Source organism: Pararge aegeria, chromosome 21, assembly GCF_905163445.1.
Source record: "Pararge aegeria chromosome 21, ilParAegt1.1, whole genome shotgun sequence".
NCBI classification, from domain to species: Eukaryota; Metazoa; Arthropoda; class Insecta; order Lepidoptera; family Nymphalidae; genus Pararge; species Pararge aegeria.
In genome coordinates this window covers 11323821-11342121 of record NC_053200.1, presented here as the reverse complement: position 1 = coordinate 11342121, position 18301 = coordinate 11323821, and the positions used below count along the sequence as shown (strand labels likewise).

At 36.0% G+C, this 18301-nt stretch overlaps 2 protein-coding genes across 6 annotated transcripts in view; one reads left to right on the top strand and one right to left on the bottom strand.

Annotated features, from left to right (window-relative positions):
* The first annotated feature begins 3564 nt into the window (after positions 1-3564).
* Positions 3565-5259, top strand: LOC120633496 (lysM and putative peptidoglycan-binding domain-containing protein 3). Of its 4 annotated transcripts, none has more exons than XM_039903712.1 (3): positions 3565-3671; positions 3817-3994; positions 4603-5259. In XM_039903712.1, the coding sequence occupies exons 2-3, from the start codon at positions 3848-3850 to the stop codon at positions 5158-5160; spliced, it is 705 nt and encodes a 234-aa protein (XP_039759646.1). In that variant the 5' UTR covers positions 3565-3671; positions 3817-3847; the 3' UTR covers positions 5161-5259. The 4 variants fall into 4 exon arrangements, with proteins under 4 accessions (XP_039759646.1, XP_039759643.1, XP_039759644.1 ...); XM_039903709.1 differs by having other exon boundaries at positions 3801-3994; XM_039903710.1 differs by having other exon boundaries at positions 3569-3742; positions 3801-3994.
* Positions 5260-7633: 2374 nt separating this feature from the next.
* LOC120633203 (heterogeneous nuclear ribonucleoprotein K) overlaps positions 7634-18301 on the bottom strand; it is a 50281-nt gene continuing 39613 nt past the window's right edge. For both annotated transcript variants that reach the window (XM_039903349.1, XM_039903350.1), the window contains exons 8-12: positions 17743-17871; positions 15014-15227; positions 14493-14701; positions 13725-13894; positions 7634-7997 (exon numbers count right to left, since the gene is read on the bottom strand). In XM_039903349.1, coding sequence (XP_039759283.1) covers positions 7955-7997; positions 13725-13894; positions 14493-14701; positions 15014-15227; positions 17743-17871 — 765 coding nt within the window. In that variant the 3' untranslated portion in view covers positions 7634-7954. The remainder of the gene's footprint in view (positions 7998-13724; positions 13895-14492; positions 14702-15013; positions 15228-17742; positions 17872-18301) is intronic.

The window sequence follows — 18301 nt, the reverse complement described above, 5'->3', positions numbered from 1 at the left end:
TATTTCAGAAAAAAAAATCAAACAATTTCTGTACGATTTCATGTCTATACATTTAGATAGCATATTAGGTACATAGCGATTATAATTTTATTTGTGATGATTATTTGAACCTTTTGAATGCAAAATTTTATATTTAACTGTTTGTATAAACAATTTATTAGCGTGCCTGTATATAGTCTTAATTTACTATTGATTACATTGAATAATAATAATTAAAAAGTAGTGATTTTAAAATCATAATACTTCAAGTATTGTTTTTATTGGATCTCATTTTTTCTTATTATATAAATCTTGAACACTAAATTGATTTTTGGGCACAATTTATTACTTGTAATTTAATTGTAAATAATTTGAATCGAAATATATTTCTTTCGCACTGTACCATTTGAATTGACTGATTTATACTTGATTGATTAATAATTTAATCACCTTTTTAATTATATACTTAAACTAAAATCTCATCTGAATTGCTTTTATTTTCTTTTAAGAATTTATATAATGTTTCCATGCTGTTCGTCTAAGAATATTTTAGTATGTACCCATTCATACATGTGAAATGTTATTAATTGTTATAATTGGTTGGTTGGTAATGGAATGTTTTGAATGTTTTGACTGATTGACTTTACATACCTGTAGTAATAAATATCTTGGATTTTTTTGTGTTTCTGTGATATATTTCTATAATAGCGTGAGAGGCCGCGATCGCTAGATCTATGGAAGGGCTTTGATTATTAATAATGTACTATAATATCTAGAGGGTATAGAACGCAAAAATCGCTGGTCTTGTCATGCCCAACGAAGGCATTATTCTATGATATTGGGAAGAATATGCACATGACTTATTTAATACAGTGGACAAATACTTCATGCCACTTTCGACCTTCATCAGTGTCTACACTAAGACGGAACTAAAGCCCCAGTCTTGGCGAACATGGGATCTTGGTCTATTAAGTCTAGTGTTCTTAGTTCAATAACGTGATTAAGTGAATCACGTTATTGATAGAATCGCGATAAAGAAAATTATCGCCGGCTATGTCCTGGGTACGTTAATACGAGCCAAATGTTCGATCGGCGTCAGTTTTTATACACTTATCGAGCAGTTGGATTAAACCCCCGCAATTGGTGTGGGCCTTACCCGTCGTTGCAGCGTGGTGAAAGTAGCCTTAATGACAGTAAAACTAAGGTGACACAAGGCTCCACAGTCTTGAGAGTCAAGGTCAAACCTCTAGCCAGTGTCAGAGTCTCACAGGAAGCATCCAGGATGCCTTTCTGCCTGATTCCTCCGAATGCAAGAACTGAACATTAAACATAATTTCGACACGCGTCCTAAAAGTTATGTCGCTGCAGCAAACCTGTACACATAAAAAAAGCAACTTGGCGGATGACTGCGGCGAAACGTCGTGTCTTAACACCTTCCATCTGCACATGCGTGGTTGAAGTCTTTTTTTTTTTTTTATACTGAGCACTTTATGTATTAAACTCATGCTCATAAACGAACATTGAATTTCATTATATTTTGTACTTTGATATTTATATATGAGCATGAGCTTGAATTCAGAAAAAATAACTCAAATGAACGGTACCTTTAAACTTTGTTCTTTGTAACCTTCCAAACTTTTAGATATGACTCCTACCTTAGTTTTTGTATTTTCCTATGTGGCCGACTAATTAGGGACAACTTTTCTATGCTAAGGAGGTACCTTCTTGGTGATAAATACGAAGTCTTGTTATTTAAATCTGTGTATGATATTCATTGTACTAAAACAACGTTTTTTTTGCGAATTTACCGCATCACACAAGTTGGCATCCCTGGCTGGCTGGAGTGGTCCAGCGGAGAGCCGCATCAGTGTTGATACGTACAACTGACGGTTCCAGACCAACCAAGTGCGGAAACGGCCCAGGAATAGAAGAAGCAGAAGGTGGCATCCCGTTTTCTGGGTTTAATTAAGTAACGTCTAAGATTTCCCTACATTAAGGCATAGTTATAAGAAATCAACTTTTTAACTCCCTTAATTTTTTTTCTATAAATTCATATCACAAATTCCTTGACCCTAATTAGCTGGCCACAACCGTACGTATTTATGTACATAATGTAGATAGACTAAATTATTGACGTGCAATTAATCAATTATTATGACTACTCCCTATCAAGTGCAGTACCAAAGGTATTTTATGTTCTATAACTATATCTGTTGTGTAAAATACTTTAAAGTTAATAAAATTGTAACAACGCCACCGTTTTTTTCATTTGAATGTTCCCATTTTATTAAGATTGTTATATAAAGATGGTTATGACGATGTAAGGGTCGCTACTAGAGATATGATCAATTGATTATTTACTAGGTGACCTATTTTGAATACTTCTGTGATTTATTTTAATTTACATTACAAATAAGATTTATTGACAAAAAAAACCTATTGCGCTAAACAACTAAAAAGCAAGGATATTTTCTACAACATATTTAAGTCAGTGCCAAGTAAAATGTAAAGTTACTAAATAGATGTAAATATCTACTATTTATACGGTTTTCCTATTTTTAGTACATAACAAGGAAGTACCTAGTAATTTTAAACATTTTACTTGGCACCGACTTAAACATGTAGAAAATATTTATTTATTTTTAGTTGTTCAATAAAGTCGTTTTTTTGTCTAAAAATCTTCCACAATTTTGTGTGGGTAGTTTTACAATTATCTAAGTTATAATAGCCAAATTTCAACTGCTCATAACTCTTTAAAGGTATTTATTGATTTCCCGAGGCCGGGGTTTTAAAGGTTGACGAGTTCTCCCAGTTCTTCACATTCAGCTTTTTTATTTTGACGAGCATAAATTGCTTAGCGGCCATAAACCATAATCGTAGCGCAGCTCGTTTAATACTAATTAGAGTATAGTTCTGGTCTCAATTCCACTTGACCATAATATGGTGTGTGTGTGTATAATTATATAGGTATGTGCTTTGAACCTATAATATTTGCAGGGTTCCCTCGATTTCTCCAAGATCCCTCTAATAAATCTTCACCATATTAAAATGGGACCACCTTTGAGGTATAATACACGAAACAAAAAAAGAGTCATCAAAATCGATTTATAATTGGCGAGGTAATCGAGTAACAAATATAAAAAAAAAATCGAATCGTCGAATTGAGAGCCTCTTACTTTTTTAAGTCTGTGGAAAATACCGTAAATTATTGTTTTCATATCAATTATTGTATTAAATTATCTGCAAATAAAAACACTTATTTTATTTTTCTCAATAAAATGTAAGTTTTGTTCATTGATACAGTTATATTAGAATTAACACTATTTGCGTAAATTTTGTTTTTATAAAACTGTAACGGTCAACCAATAGAAAAACAAAGTAAAGAGAACAATTACTTGTGAGAAGAAGTAATTTAGCAAAGAAAGAAGTAATGCAGAGTGTGAATAGATAGATGCCATATTTTAAAGAGGATACAAACGTAAACGGATTAAAGTATTTAACCAGTGGTTATAACTTAGTTGCTCTGTGGGATGTGTGGTGATGTGATGTAAAATGTCAGATGTCAATTTTATTTACTCTGAAAAACTGGTGTCAAGTGTCAAATGAAAAGATGATACGGAATATAACAGCTGTTGTTGTGTTTCCTAATCGCTGAATACGTGGTATTCTTAACAAGTTACAATTTAACAAAGGTAGCTTTATACTCTTTCATAAGGTCGCTTTAGTTATCATTAGTTTTAGCATTATCAAAAATGAAACAAAGGTAAGATTTGATTAGCACACGTAGTTGTTTATTCAAGTGTTTACTTGTTGTTTAATAGGAATGTTGTTATCCAGGACGCGGATATTGCACAGTGGGGATGATTTGATGGCCAACATGAACGGTTCTGGTGAAGAGAAAGAAGGCCACAGTGAAATACAACTCTACAGGATAAAACCTCCTGACCACTTCATTGAGGCTCAAGTGCAAGAAGGGGACACGTTACAAGCTATCGCACTCCGATTTCATTGTTCTGTGAGTTTATTATTGAAATTGAAGTTCTCTTTACAGAGAATAATAATAATAGGTAGGGTATAGGTTTAATATAGTTGCCATAGACCAATTAACAGGTCAATCTTTTTTTTTTTTTTACAACTCAAGTTAGACTTTGGTTGCAATCTCACTTGGTGGTAAGTGATGATGCAGTATAAGATGGCAGCGGGTTAACCCCTAGTAGTAGTCATACCCCTAATCAGTTTCTACACAACATTGCAACAAAACACTCAATTGCTTAACAGCATTTCTTTGTTGGATCGTCATATTTCACCTTCTTAGACTGCATCTTCACTTACCATCAGGTGAGATTGCACTCAAGGGCTGAATTGTAATGGAGTAAAAAAACATTGAGGTAGTTTTTTTTTTTTGGGAAACAAAATTATAATTAAAAAATAAGAATGCTAAGAATTAAACCCTAAACCCTTTTCTATCTGGACAACCCAACTGAAACTGAAATTAAGATAAATAAATAAGCATTGTTTTTTGTTAAGCTAATATTGTTTAAATAATACAATAGCCTTAAAAAATTATTTTCATTGTAACATTAAAAGTGTCTCTCTAACTCAACTTATTCAATGTAACATTAGATTTCAGAAGTGAAGAGGATCAACCAAATACATAAGGACAATGAAATATTTGCGAGACGGACAATTAAAGTGCCTGTTACCCCATACTCAGTGCTAACTGAAATAATTCCTACTGAACCAAGTCCAGAGCCTTTACCCTCTACAAGCAGTACTTCCACTAGTCTGCATTTAGAAAATATACTTCAAAGTCCCATGCAAAACAGGTTAATTCAAAATAAAGATACAAGTTCAAATGGAAATCATTCCAATGATGGAGATTTTGCTATTGACTGTAACACTGTAGTTTTAAACAGCACACTTATGCCTTCCGTCATACCTTATACTGATGCTGAGCAAAACGAAGTAGCTTCTGAAGACACAAAACTACTACCAGGCAAAGTAAAAGAACCAGTTGAAGCTGTAGTAGTTAAACAATTGACTTCCCAGGGAGCAGACTTTGGACTTAAGTGGTTCCACCTGTTGTGTTTTGTGCTCGTTCTAGGTGTATTTGCTCCTCTAATATACGTTCTATTTTTCTTAGACAAGCATGAACACTCTGACATACCACCATTACGATGACTTGGAAAAGCTTTAATTTGCGGAGAAATTTTTGATACATAATTTTATAACATGTATTGTATATTTTATTAAAATTAATACGCAGTTGTGATTATTAAATATAATTGTATTGTTATAAGTCTCGAACATTGTGTTATTATTTTCCTTTCTGCATGAAAATCATTTGAAAGATTATTATAAAGTCTAGTATACATTAGACAATTATTTCTAAAATAAGCCTAAATATTTTAGTACCTACATATTAATCCAAAAGTGTCTGTCTAACCAATGCACAGTTCAACAAATAATATTACTGAACATGTTTAACATGAACATATATGTTTAATCTCGACGAATGTCTTAATGTCGAAATGTCTTTTAAACAAAATGCATTTAAAACCCGCTGTACCAACACGGAGTAGATAGGTACCTATATATAAAATTCAGCATCCGCATGTCCGAGCATCACTGTTGAACATCATGTTCCGAATCCGCAAAACTGGCTGTAGTAGATTCATAACAAAATAGTGTATTTTTAAATAAAAGTTTTCATATCTAATGTACTTTTTATCCCTGAGATTCTAAGTTTAACTAGGTTTAATAATGTGTCAGAAAATCGTAAAGAAGCTTTGGTAATAGAATTAGATTAGCTCTTTACCTTCTCAAAGTGAGAAATAGAAAACAACATAGGTAGTAGGTAGGTAGGTGAACAATCGGGTTATATCTTTGCAAGGGTACATTATTAGTCGAGACGAATTGCGGCATTCTAAAAATTTTTAAATTGACGACCATGGCTTCTCGCACTTTTTAATTAGTCTTTAGATAATTCATTTGTAATATTGCAGGGGGATATTGCTTCAAAGGTTGGTAATATGAAATAAATATCTTAGTACTGGTGAATTTCTGGTGTAGTATAGTGTCTGTCCATTAGCAAATTTTAATAGTCCTCCAATTTCGGATTTTAGGAATTATCACTGTAGATAGATACTTAATAATGCAATTTCCATATTTAGAAACTTATTTGTAATAATAAATTTAAATTCGATGTACTGTAAACGTGCAATAATATATTCCATGTGAAGGGGAAAGCGTTCATAACTGTAATACGCGTATATATTAATTCTTAGTTGAAGACATCAGTGGTCAAACCTACTTAAAATGTTGTAATTTTTGTGGAACAATAAATTATTTTTAATATTTATTTTATGTATCAAGACAGTTGAATTTCCCGCTGATAATACACATATGGGAGATTCCCCGCAGGAGTAAGTTGTAATAATGTGATTTGTGTGTTGGGCATGCGTATCTCGCAACTCATCCCGAATATTTTAACATGTAGGATAGTAGGACCTATCGCCGTTGGCGCAGACACAGACGTCGGGCTAGGTTCTTATAAAATAGAAATAGGGCGAGAGAAAATAGACCTTTTTTTCTGTCTCGTGGCACGCGCATGCCTCTACTGGAGTGGAAACCCCCGAACCGATAAGAGCAGAGTGGAACGACCTCGAGCCTGCTTGAAACACGACCTATGTCGCTGGATGAGATCGTTGTATCACCTTGAATTTTAGTAAATATATTCCTTTTCTTGCCCTATGGTGCGCTTCTGAAGCGGTCTAAGGTCGAATAGATTTATTATAAAAGCACTTACGTGAGTTATGAAACCCTAGTAGTGACCGATATAGCTTAGTCGGTAAGGCTGCACTTTCCATTCGGAGGAACCGTGTTCGATGCTCGGCATGTACCTCTAACTTATTGGAGTTACGTGTTTTTTAAAATTTAAACAATTAAATATCACATGTTTTAACAGTGAAGGAAAACATCGTGAGAATTACAGGCCAGAGTTCTCCATAATGTTCTCAAGCGTGTGTGAAGTTCTACCAATCTGCACTAAACTTGCGTGGTGGACAACGGCCTAAACTGAGACGAGACCTGTGCAATGTAGTGAGCCGGTTGTTGTTGATGAGAGATGAAAGCGCACTGGTAGGCTTGTAAGCTTGCCAACCATGGCATTTAAATCATCAGTAATTGTTGTCGATTTATTAAGACAATCTTGGCGCACTGTGGAACGCTGTGCACTTATGAGTTCAGGTTTACCCTGGCATAGGTAGTTTATGAATTTACTCTGGTCTGGTAGGGTGACATTTGAGCCGTAGCTAGTTACCAACCTGCCGCCAAGTTTAGACAGTATTGGCGTAGTGGGCAGCAACCTTACTATCTGAATCCAAGGCCGTGGGTTCGATTCCCATAACTGAAAAATGTTTTTGTGATGGACATTTCAGTGAGTTTTTCAGTGAGGTGTTTATATGTATATTAAAAGTAATACTTTTTGATTCCTTTTCTAAAATGTCTCATTTATCAATTTTTACTTTTAACTAATATTGATTAAATAATTTAATTATTTGAGATTTAAATTTTTCTTTGACTAGATTAAAAATTCAAGTCTCGAACAATTATAGGTAAAAGGTCAGCTTAGCGAAACAAATAAAACAAAGCATTCACAAAATAAACCTTTTATTTCTATTCTTTAATCGTTTATAAATACAATCGATGTACAAATCAGTAAATTAAAATTTAAATCATCGCCATTAAACACAATCTTAGTTTAACTTTTCAGTATAATCATAAATGCATTTCTCTTAAGTTTATTAATTTTTTTTTATTCTCGGTTAAAATAAAACCCGTAAATCAATGGTGAATATAATAAATTGTAAAGTACAAAGTTCATACATGAGCCTCTAGAAAATAGTTTATGCCATGTATGAATCGTGATGACATACTTATATTAATAATTAAACCTATGTGTTAACGCTCTGCATCAAAAGTTTCCGCGGCCGAGGTTGGGGTTGCTTTCGTGTACACTGAAAAATTAAGAAAAAAGGACATTATTTTTTATGTTATGTAAAAAGTACGTCAACAAATACATAATAGAAAATCATTACAACAAGAAACACACTATTATTAGATACATGTTATTCACACAATTCAATTATTAGGTCCTATGCACATTAGATACTTTCCGTTATAAAACGACAAACTCTCGATAAATCTACGATTTTTCAGACGTGCGTGGTAAATAGTTACGTTCTTTACGTTTTATGGTGAACTTTTGATTTCGCAGAAGTGGGAAATAATTGTAATTAAAGTGTACTTAAAAGTTCACATAAACGTCTTAAATTTACAGTAGCAAATTTTATAGGATACTTGCCATCGAAAAGCGGAAGAAGTATAATCACAGCTTGCGTGAATTTTATTTTAAATTTTTAATAGTACAGAAACGAGATTCTTAGTATGAAACTTGTCAGTCTCAAAATATATGTCATATAAATAAATATCAGCATTTTTTACCGCACGGGTCGTAGCTCCCAGTAGGGTTTTTAAGTATCGAATGTGCTTAGGTATTATTCAAAGAGACACATAGTTAGGAAAAAAAGAAGTTCAATAAATACAGTATGATAGGAAAGCTGCATTTGATGAGGATGGTCTTCTATGAAGAGTGCACCGACGCTTTGTAGGCAGATTAGTGATTCTTTGTTATAGTTAATCAAACAACAAAATCACTAGTCTTCCAAACAACGCGCGGTCGCCGAGTCCTTTAGTCGAGTGAGCCCGTTAGTGGAAGCAACACCTAAAACATTTGTTAATCACCACACATATATTAGATACAGTTAGTTACAAACACTTAAGATTACTCTACATTATGTTATATAAGTAATATAAATTACTCACAAAGTTGAAGAAATGTTAATTATATTGTATTCTGTATAAATGGCTCGGACATTTTTATATTTTTGAAAAACAAATGTTGCATTTGTAAGAAGACGTGCCAATTGAAATGGAGACAAGCTGAGCAAAGAGTACGCAAGCGAGTACGGACCTATAAAGTTATTTTGTCAATGCAGTCTTTCGTCCATACGAATATTAATATATACCAGAGTGTTTGTCTGTTCATTGTTTGAAAACTAAACAAAAAATATTCGGTATGATTTGGCAAATTTGGAAATAAGTCGGAGGACACACCGAGTAACAATAAAATTACATCATCATTTCATAATCGATAGTAGATAGAAATAAAATGACAACAACAATGTGGCGGTCATAATGGTTCCTGATTGGCCAATACTTTATTGCGTATATATTTATTGGCTGAAACACCAACTTGAGCGAGTGTTCCATAACTTCAGCTTCAGCTAAACAACTGCGATAAAGGCAATGTTTATTAAAGTTTCAAAATAGACCAGTTCGAGTTCATTATAACCGTAGCACAATCAGGACTCTGATTGGTTCTATTTCTAGACTCCACCACTCCACTCTGTCAAAGTGAGAGAGCCCTGAGAGAGCGAAATATAGAGTGAAACATATCACTTTATCATCATGAAAGAAATGTCAACTTTTACTAAAGACTCAATTTGTCTCCATTGTGCACGCGCCCTTACAGTTTTGCAAGATTTAATTGATAAGTAAGTATTAGCACAAATACTGATGTGTTATCATAATGTTAATCTTCTAACATAATATGTTTTAATACTGATATTATAATTGCGGAAGTGTGTTTGTTAGTTTTATACTTACACGCATGATCGTACGCAAAGGTTCGAATTGTTTTTTTTATTTTCTTCAACTTTGTTGGCGCCATTGGCGTGCATAGAGGTATGCACAGGGTATGCAGATGATATAAAATACAAAAAATCTCCAGTAAGAGTTATAAAAAACTTAAGTTATAAAAAGCCTACCCTTGAGTGTTTATAACTAGTACTGGGGATTTTTTCTTCATTTTATATCATTTGCATACCTACCCTGTATGCACGCCACTGGTTGGCGCTAATTTAATTTTACGTCTCTACCAACTATCACTTTAAATACATGTATTATATAGAGATGAAGAACAAGAAGTGTTTTATTAACACAAAATAGAGTGTAATACACACAGTGTCTCCCGAGAGTTTCAACTATATATCTTTGGTGAAGGTGAATACCAAAACGTAAACTCTCTTGACATTTCCTTTAACCTTGGTTAGGTTAGGTTAAAAAGTTGCTTTGAAAAGTCCCTCAGCAAATACAAAAGATATTAACATTGTGATCTGCGGGTATTACATACATTCAATAAGTTTTCTGATGTTAATTTGAACACAAAGATATATATGTCAAGATTGTGAACGTTTCCGTAATTACCTTAACCATTACATCCTTATTAAAAGAACTTGGCTTAGCGTCAGAATCTTACTTTTTTATTGTAACAATTGCCGACCCATCAGATAGCCCTACCTTATGGTAAGTGGAAAGCCTTCGCCCGTAAACAGATCAACATTTGGAAGGGCATTCAACACGTCCTACAAAGTGCCGCTAAATGTACAAGTGCACCGTTCGTGCGGCGGAGTACTAACAGCTTGCTTATTTCTGCTGCCGAGCAGAATTGTTGCAATGCTGTGTTTGCTGTATTCCCGTGTTAAGGGTTTGTAGTGTGTTTACGAGCGTATGAGGCTTTACAACTACGCCTCAGGTTTATGGACACAGGGCTCTGTTTACAGGCGATGTTCTTCCACTAAACCTTTTATAAACCACTAAACCTTTGTTGTTTATATTTATTATTATTAGTATTTTATGTGCGTAATCTTAATAAGTATTAGTGTGTAATTGTTCTTAAGTATCCCTACTAATATTATAAATGTCAATGTAAGTTTGTTTGTTACGCTTTCACGCAAAAACTTCTAAACCGATCCTCATGAAACTTTGTACACATTCTTGGAAGTGTTAGAAGTAATATAGGATACTTTTTATCCAACATTAAGTTCGGTTCCTTTGGGAGAGGGGATGAGTGTTTGACGATTTTACACCATAACTCCGACAAATTACAACCGATTTAAATAATATTTTTTGTACTAAAGAAGTTATAATATGTGTTTAATTTTGCCCAAACTGTGTTTGGAGATAGAGGATAGAACTCCTCAGCGGACAGCAGCAAACCCCTCATTTAAAGCTTAGCGATACTGAATACTTTAAAGTTTTTTAGATCTACAACTAAATTTAATGCCACATCAAAAAACAAAATCAAACGCAGACGAAGTCGCGGGTAACAGCTAATAATAATACACCCCACCAAACGGTTTCCCTTGGTTTTCCTAATCCTAAGGTTGCTGCCTGGAAGAGATCGCTACTAAGCGATAAGGCCGCCATTTGTATCCTACTTTTTAAGTTTGTTTTTGTTGTGTCCATTGCCCTTTTTTTCCTATTTGTGGTGTACAAATTAAGTGTATAAATAAATAAATAATATAAGTAAACCATCAGGGTCATCTGGTTCGTCAATTATAACAAAAAAAAAACAGCAATGCCGGCAGAAATAAGCATTACGGTGGCAGCACAGTATTTTGTCAAAATCAAATCCTCTCAAATTTCAGAACGAAATAAAACACTGTAAACTACTCCAACGCTACACCATGTTGATTAACAAGGGAGATGTATAACGGATTTGGATCTACATGATTGAAATACCAACTTTAGAAATAATAGATACCCAAGTCTACTGAAATCATATACACATTTTTATTACCTTGGATTGATTATTGCGGACTCTTGGTCAGAGACAATTGTATACTACTTATGCGTAAGATTATTTTTATTTGGAGCCAATTCAGGGAACTCTTCAAACATTCTATTACAAAACAATGCTGTGTTAGTATTGATGCGATCATGATTGTATTATAGACAATGGAATTTAATAAAATAATTACATTATATCAGACTGCTTTGATACTCAATAATAAAATATATAGACAATATGTTATATTTTGGTTGTATGCAAATCGTGAACTAAGCTAATATCGTAAGTCTAAGATTAGTCTTTTGTATGTAGAAAAGGTTTGGTTACTCTATTCCACTAAAAGTTTGCTCTCGACTACAATCTCACTAGCAAGGCACTTATGGCCAGGAGACAGTTTTCTCCACAGGGACACTATATTTTTTTCTTCTTCCACAGCTTAATCAATTCTCGGCGCATTAATGCACGAGTGGAAATAATGTATTTACGTGTAAAAATAAAAGGTTCGGTGATGGCGTAGTGGTTAGGACTTTGGCTACTCTTTCGGGGGGCCGAGTTCGAATCCCAACACGCACCTCTATCTTTTCAAGTTATGTTATCATTTCCAGCTATTATAATAATATCACTTGCTTCAACAGTGAAGGATACGTACTTTAATACGTGAGTACGTACTACGTACGACACGCATTAGTCGGTAACCGAATCACCCACAAGACGAACTAGTTCATCAGCTTAGTTTTCAATTCATATACAGCCATAATACAATCAATAAATTGAATAATATTCATATTATCAAAGCAGTATAATTATATTAAGCATTCGCAGGCGCCTATATAATTATTATAGGTGTTAATTATTTTGTTAATTAAATATACATGCTGACAAAAATTTGTGAAATTACAAAAATAATGGCCTAGCTCTTGACTGAGATTCAGAACCTTCCGTAAGCCTATATTAAGATTTATTACAAATTTACACCCTTATAAACCCTTCAAGGTTGCAAATCCTGAAGTAATAATCTCTTTAAGTTAAGTTCGGAAGTTATTTTATATGGAAACATTTATATTCTAATAGCTAGTTACGCTTAATAGATTTGTAAGCTGGCAATAGTAAAGTAGTGTTTGAGTAACGTAACCTCTGTAACGTCAAAGCAAAATGGACCTTACTAAACTAGTTTTATAGTTGCAAATTCTGTATTCCTGTTAATTCTATGTTACAACATGGCTTGCTTTGACAGTGTGGACGAATAACTTTAATACAAATTACATAAATTCAATTTTACACTAATTTGTCAGAGAAAAGGACATCAATTTTCTATGCTATGGAAGGAAAGTAACGCCACGCGGGTCGAAGCGGCATCGCGTTTTCACGACACTGTGGCATGACGCCACGTTTTGGCGGTTGCCAGCATGCTTGATTTAAACATGATGCCAATCGACAAAAAGTGGCGTCGGTTTTCGTAGTGCACCCAGTCCTTACACCTTTGGAAGTTAAAAAGCTATGGGTTATTTGAAAGGTTGAAGCGGTGATATAGCCTAGTTGTTAGGGCTTCGGCTTTGCTTTCGGGGACATCGAGTCCGAGCCCCGGCAGGCAACTCTTAACTTCTCAGAGCTATCTGCGTTGATAATTTATGCAATTTTGTGTAGTTGAACATCGTGAGAAAAACTGGCCCCCGGAAAGTTCTCCATAATGTTCTCGAAGGTGTCTTTCCACCGTGAGAGGAGACGCGTGCCCCGTAGTGGGCCGGTAGTGCGTTGAAATGATGATGATGATTTGGAAGTTTCGCCCAGCGTAGGACGTTGCATCGACGATCGCATCGTTATAAATAGCGCTGAAAGTTATACCAAGCGATGTTTCCGGGCAAAGCCTGATATAGAGCTTAAAACCACCATGCTGATTGTGCAATGGGAAAAATGAGGACACGCAAACGCAACGGCAGTGTATGCGACATCTCATTGGGTATAATGTAGCTGTACAGTAGAGGTTAAGTTAAGTTTTGTTAGAAAACCGGACGCGGGCAACATTCAGTTTGAACAAAAAGCGTATAATTACCTCTGTTGCAAAAGGTATTGCGCCTTCTGTATGCGTTGAGGCGTTCCGGTGATGGTGATGATACGGTCGTTCGCTCCCGGTAGAGGCTCCGCGATCTCAATGCCCGCGCCCGACTCCGAGCGGATCTTGCGGATACGCGTGCCCGACTTGCCGATTATCGCGCCCGCCAGCTGTAACAAAAAAAGTTGATTGTAAACACACATCAGTAGAGCTGTTTGTTACGTGACGGACCTCCTCCGGGGATGTACTACCCACCATGCTCACTTCTGACGCTTAGCAGCATTCAAAGTCAAAGCCAAATATTTCTTTATTCCAATAGGCACTTAGGTACTTTTGAAGCGTATATAACATTTAAAATATATATGATGGCGATAACTATAACGGTAAACTTACAACTTAAGCTACGAGGGTTCCAAACGCGCCCTGGTTAAAAAAAGGCCATTTAGCTGTTTTTTTTTTGTTATTACCATCTTTTACTTTTGCGGCAAAGTATGCTGATGTACGAGTAGAATGATGTGCAAAGTAAGATACGATGTTGACTTCTTCTTAGCCGTCTTTTTGTGATGTTGGATTCTTTTTAGTAATCGTTTTGTAATGTTGACTTCTTCTTAGCCGTCTTTTGTGATGTTAGCTTCTTCTGAGTCGTCTTTTTGTGATGTTGGTTTCTTCTTAGCCGTCTTTTTGTGATGTTGGCAAAGTTTGCGAAATTTGCTAATCAAAAACATTATCCCGTTAACCCAACTTATGACGATGATGATGATGACTTACGTCTTTGGGAATGGTGACTTGTGTGGTAGTCTCCTGCTGGTTGCCACCACTGCCGTTGAAGTTGCCGCCACCGGAGTTGCGACCACCGCCACCGCCGAAATTGCCCCCCCCAAAGTTGTTGCCCCCAAAGCCCCCGCGCGGGGGGCCGTTGAAGTTATTGCGGGGTCCTGGGCCGGAGAAATCGTTGAACGCTCTTGGTGGAGGGCCCCCTGAGTCAAATAACGTTTATATTATGTTAAGGTATTTATTTGGTGAAAAATCGAGGTCCTATTTTTGTTGAACTGTATAAATATAGTATTAAAATGTGGTCCTGGAATCGAATCTCGGGTTGGTCTAAAAATTGTGCATTTTCTGTTACAGCTCGGAGTTAAAAAAATAAAAAAAAAAATTTGAAAGTAAAACTGATACCCAGGAAGTACATATTACGTTATTAGAATTCTGGGTTTAAAAAAGTATGTAGGTATATTTATCTTGTTTGGTTTCAGTAGGATCGCAGAAAGATTCGTCAGTACTATTATTACCTGGTCCACTGCGTCCCATAGGGGGACCTCCGCGAGGTGGTGGGAGCCTTCCTCCGGGGCCCATGGGGGGTGGCCCACGTGGGGGTCCACGGGGCGGTCCCCCGCGGGGTCCGCTGCGAGGGCCTTGACCGCAACCGAAGCCGCCGTATTCCTCAGCGTAGTAGTCGTCGTAATTGTGCGGATCGTAACTCTGGATGGCACCTTTGATCGGCACCTGAAATATGTTTTATTTGGATTAATTAATTGGAATTGCAGCATATTTTCTCTTTTTTTTATCTCCAAGCAATGTGCTCAGCCCATTGCCACTTCAGCTTCGCGACTCGTTGAGCTATATCGGTAACTCTGGTTCTTCTACGTATCTCCTTATTCTCGAATTAATGAATATACTTTTATTGCACACCACAAAAAGTACATAAAAAAGAAAATTATAACAAAACAACGTATACAATTTGGCGGCCTTATCGATTCATAGCGATTTCTTATTGATTGGTTCACGTAGAGATACTCCGAGCTTAGCTCTCTCCTACGGCTGCTGAGTGACTCTGAGCATACTTATGAGACATCGTCAGCGGCCACGTTACGGAGCAAACATCACTGACAACACGAATTGTTCGAAAACTTTAATCTTCAGGCACGGAATGTGTGAAGATGCCACGGATTTTCCCGATCGCTGCACAACACCATGTTATTTAGATTTCCATACAAAATACCTATGTCCAGCAGTGAATTTCCCTTGGTTGCAATAATGATAATGAATATATTTAAATAAACTCAACTAGTGTATCGTTTATCCGGTGGTGTGGTCTGAGTGTTAAAAAAGTACCTTATGTGCAAAATTAGAAAAGGACCAGCGAATATAGATATTTGCTGAAATGTACCTCTGATCATTCAATCTGTTGTTTCCAAAACATTCAACTATTACAGTGTGCATAAATAACAAAAAAAAAACCGGCATGTGCGAATGAACGTTTTGCTATTGATATATTTTATGTTATTGCGACATTAGAAATACACATTCTTTGAAACTATCAAATCTCTTCGTATTGCGGTTCATGAGATACAGTCTGCTTACAGACGGACAGCGGAGGCTAAGTGGTTCCTATTTGAAAGGACTCTCTTTTAAAACGGGACCGTTTAGATTACTCAATTATAACACAACAATGAAAAAATGCAGCTGAACGGGAATACAAAACTGTTCGAAGTCAAAAGAAGCCGTTTATTTTTTACTCAACATTGAATTCTATAACTTTTTTTCCTGTGGGAACAGGTAGAGGAATTCAAATGTTACTAAGCTACAGCGAAGTTCGGTTACAATCCCACGGTTTAATCACAAAGAGTAGGTACACGCAAAGTCGCGAGCAAAGACTTTCTGCAAGGGTAAACAACATTTCAACAAAAAACCGAGTAAACTTGCCATCTGCTAGCGAACATTAAAAATAGTAAGACGCAAAACAGAAACTTGCATGTGGGTTTTTTAAATACATAAAAGAAGTCGGAAATTCCGAAGGGGATAAACTTATAATAATTTAAGGCAGCTGTCGCAAACACCTGTCGTTTTGAAACTCGTCAATTCGCTTGCGTTGATCGAGACATAAAATCGACAGAATGTTGTTTAACGCGTGGGAAGTTTCGGCCAATGCTAGTTACCATCTTACAGTCTAAGCAATTTAGCGTTTAGATATTATGCTGCATAGAAACATACTAGATATGGGTATGGGATATGACCTATTTCGTTCTAGTCTCAAGAGGTAACCGTTAGACTTAAACGACTGGACTCAAAACTTATAAATCGACAGAATCAGTATTTGGGAACAATGAAAAGTTGAAAAGTTCACTATCATGATTCGACACGAAGCAAGAAGTTATTATATTTAAAAAAACGTGACAAAAGTTTTATAGGTTATGCGTTTAGCGAATATGAAACATGGACATTATTAATTCAGACCAAATGGGCCAAAGGGTGGTTTCTTTAGATCGCAAACAGTTTGCTATCAAAAGAAAACACGTTTAAAAGCATGCGACAAAATATTAGGCCAAAATACGACATTTTTTACGACCTTGGCCTGCGCAAAAGGGTGTAACAAGGCTACCAAAAGAACTCATTGCGTACATCGCATTAACTGAAATTGGCTTATTTTTGGTAACATCGTTATGAAATCACAGGTGAATATATCTGTAAACAAACTCCTTAAAAGCCGGCAACGCTTCTCTCCTGGTGGCTCCTCTGGTGCTGCAGATGTTAATAGGCGGCGGTGATCACTTAACATTAGGTGATCCACTTGGTCGATTACCCACTGTTAATATCAAAGAAACAAAAAAAAAGTGTGAAGAGACTATTATCTCTGTGGTCAGAATCAACACAAAATGGATTAAAAAAATTAAGAGACTACTCTCAGTGGTCCATCTATGACAAAATGGACTTATGAAAAAAATCTAATAATCTTAACCCAACTAAACAATTTTCCATAATTATTCTTTATATCTTATATGCGAAAGTATATTTTTATGTTCTTACTTCACGCCCTAACAAAGCTACAACAATAAGACTCGAATTTTTAAATAGTATATAGTTAGTTGAAAGGACGGAGGACATAGGCTACTTTTATGTTTGCACAGATACATTTATATTTTTAACACCAAATATCGTCCTTCTTTCACGTCCAAAGCAACAAAATAGCTAATTTAACAATCTATAAAATTAGGCTTAAATTAATGTTGATATATTTTACCTGACGTATGAGATTCAAAACTTCGCGCACGCCGGCCGCGACGGACTCCGTCTTGCCTACAAGCTGAACCACGCGCTCCATACTCTGAGGGGCGGGGTTCGAGAAGATCTTCAGCCGGGCGCCAGTTTTCTATACATAAATACTCATTAAAGAAAGATATCATCACCATCATCACATCAACTCACTGCAGCACACTACACAGCACGCGTGTCCTGCCACAATGAGAAGGGGTTAAGGCCGTAGTCCAACACGCTGGCCTAGTGCGGATTGGTGGATTCCACACACCTTTGAGAACATTATGTAGAACTCTCAGGCACGCGGATTTCCTCACGATGTCTTCCTTCACCGTTAAAGCAAGTGATATTTTAATTACTTAAAAAGCACATAACTTGGTGAGGTGCGTGGTGGGATTCGAAAATTCGGCCCCCCGAAAGGGAAGTCGAGCTCTTGCCAAATGCGCTATCACCGCTTAAACACCGATATTATAAAGAATAGGATCTTATTTGACGGACATTTGACGGCCGACTGGCGCAGTGGGCAGCGCACCCTGCTTTCTGAG

Bases quoted from the DNA above. Each gene is read 5' to 3' on its own strand.
- LOC120633496 (XM_039903709.1), top strand. From the start codon at position 3,803: ATGTTGTTATCCAGGACGCGGATATTGCACAGTGGGGATGATTTGATG. The intron at 3,995-4,602 runs GTGAGTTTATTA...ATGTAACATTAG, and splicing joins CACTCCGATTTCATTGTTCT to ATTTCAGAAGTGAAGAGGAT.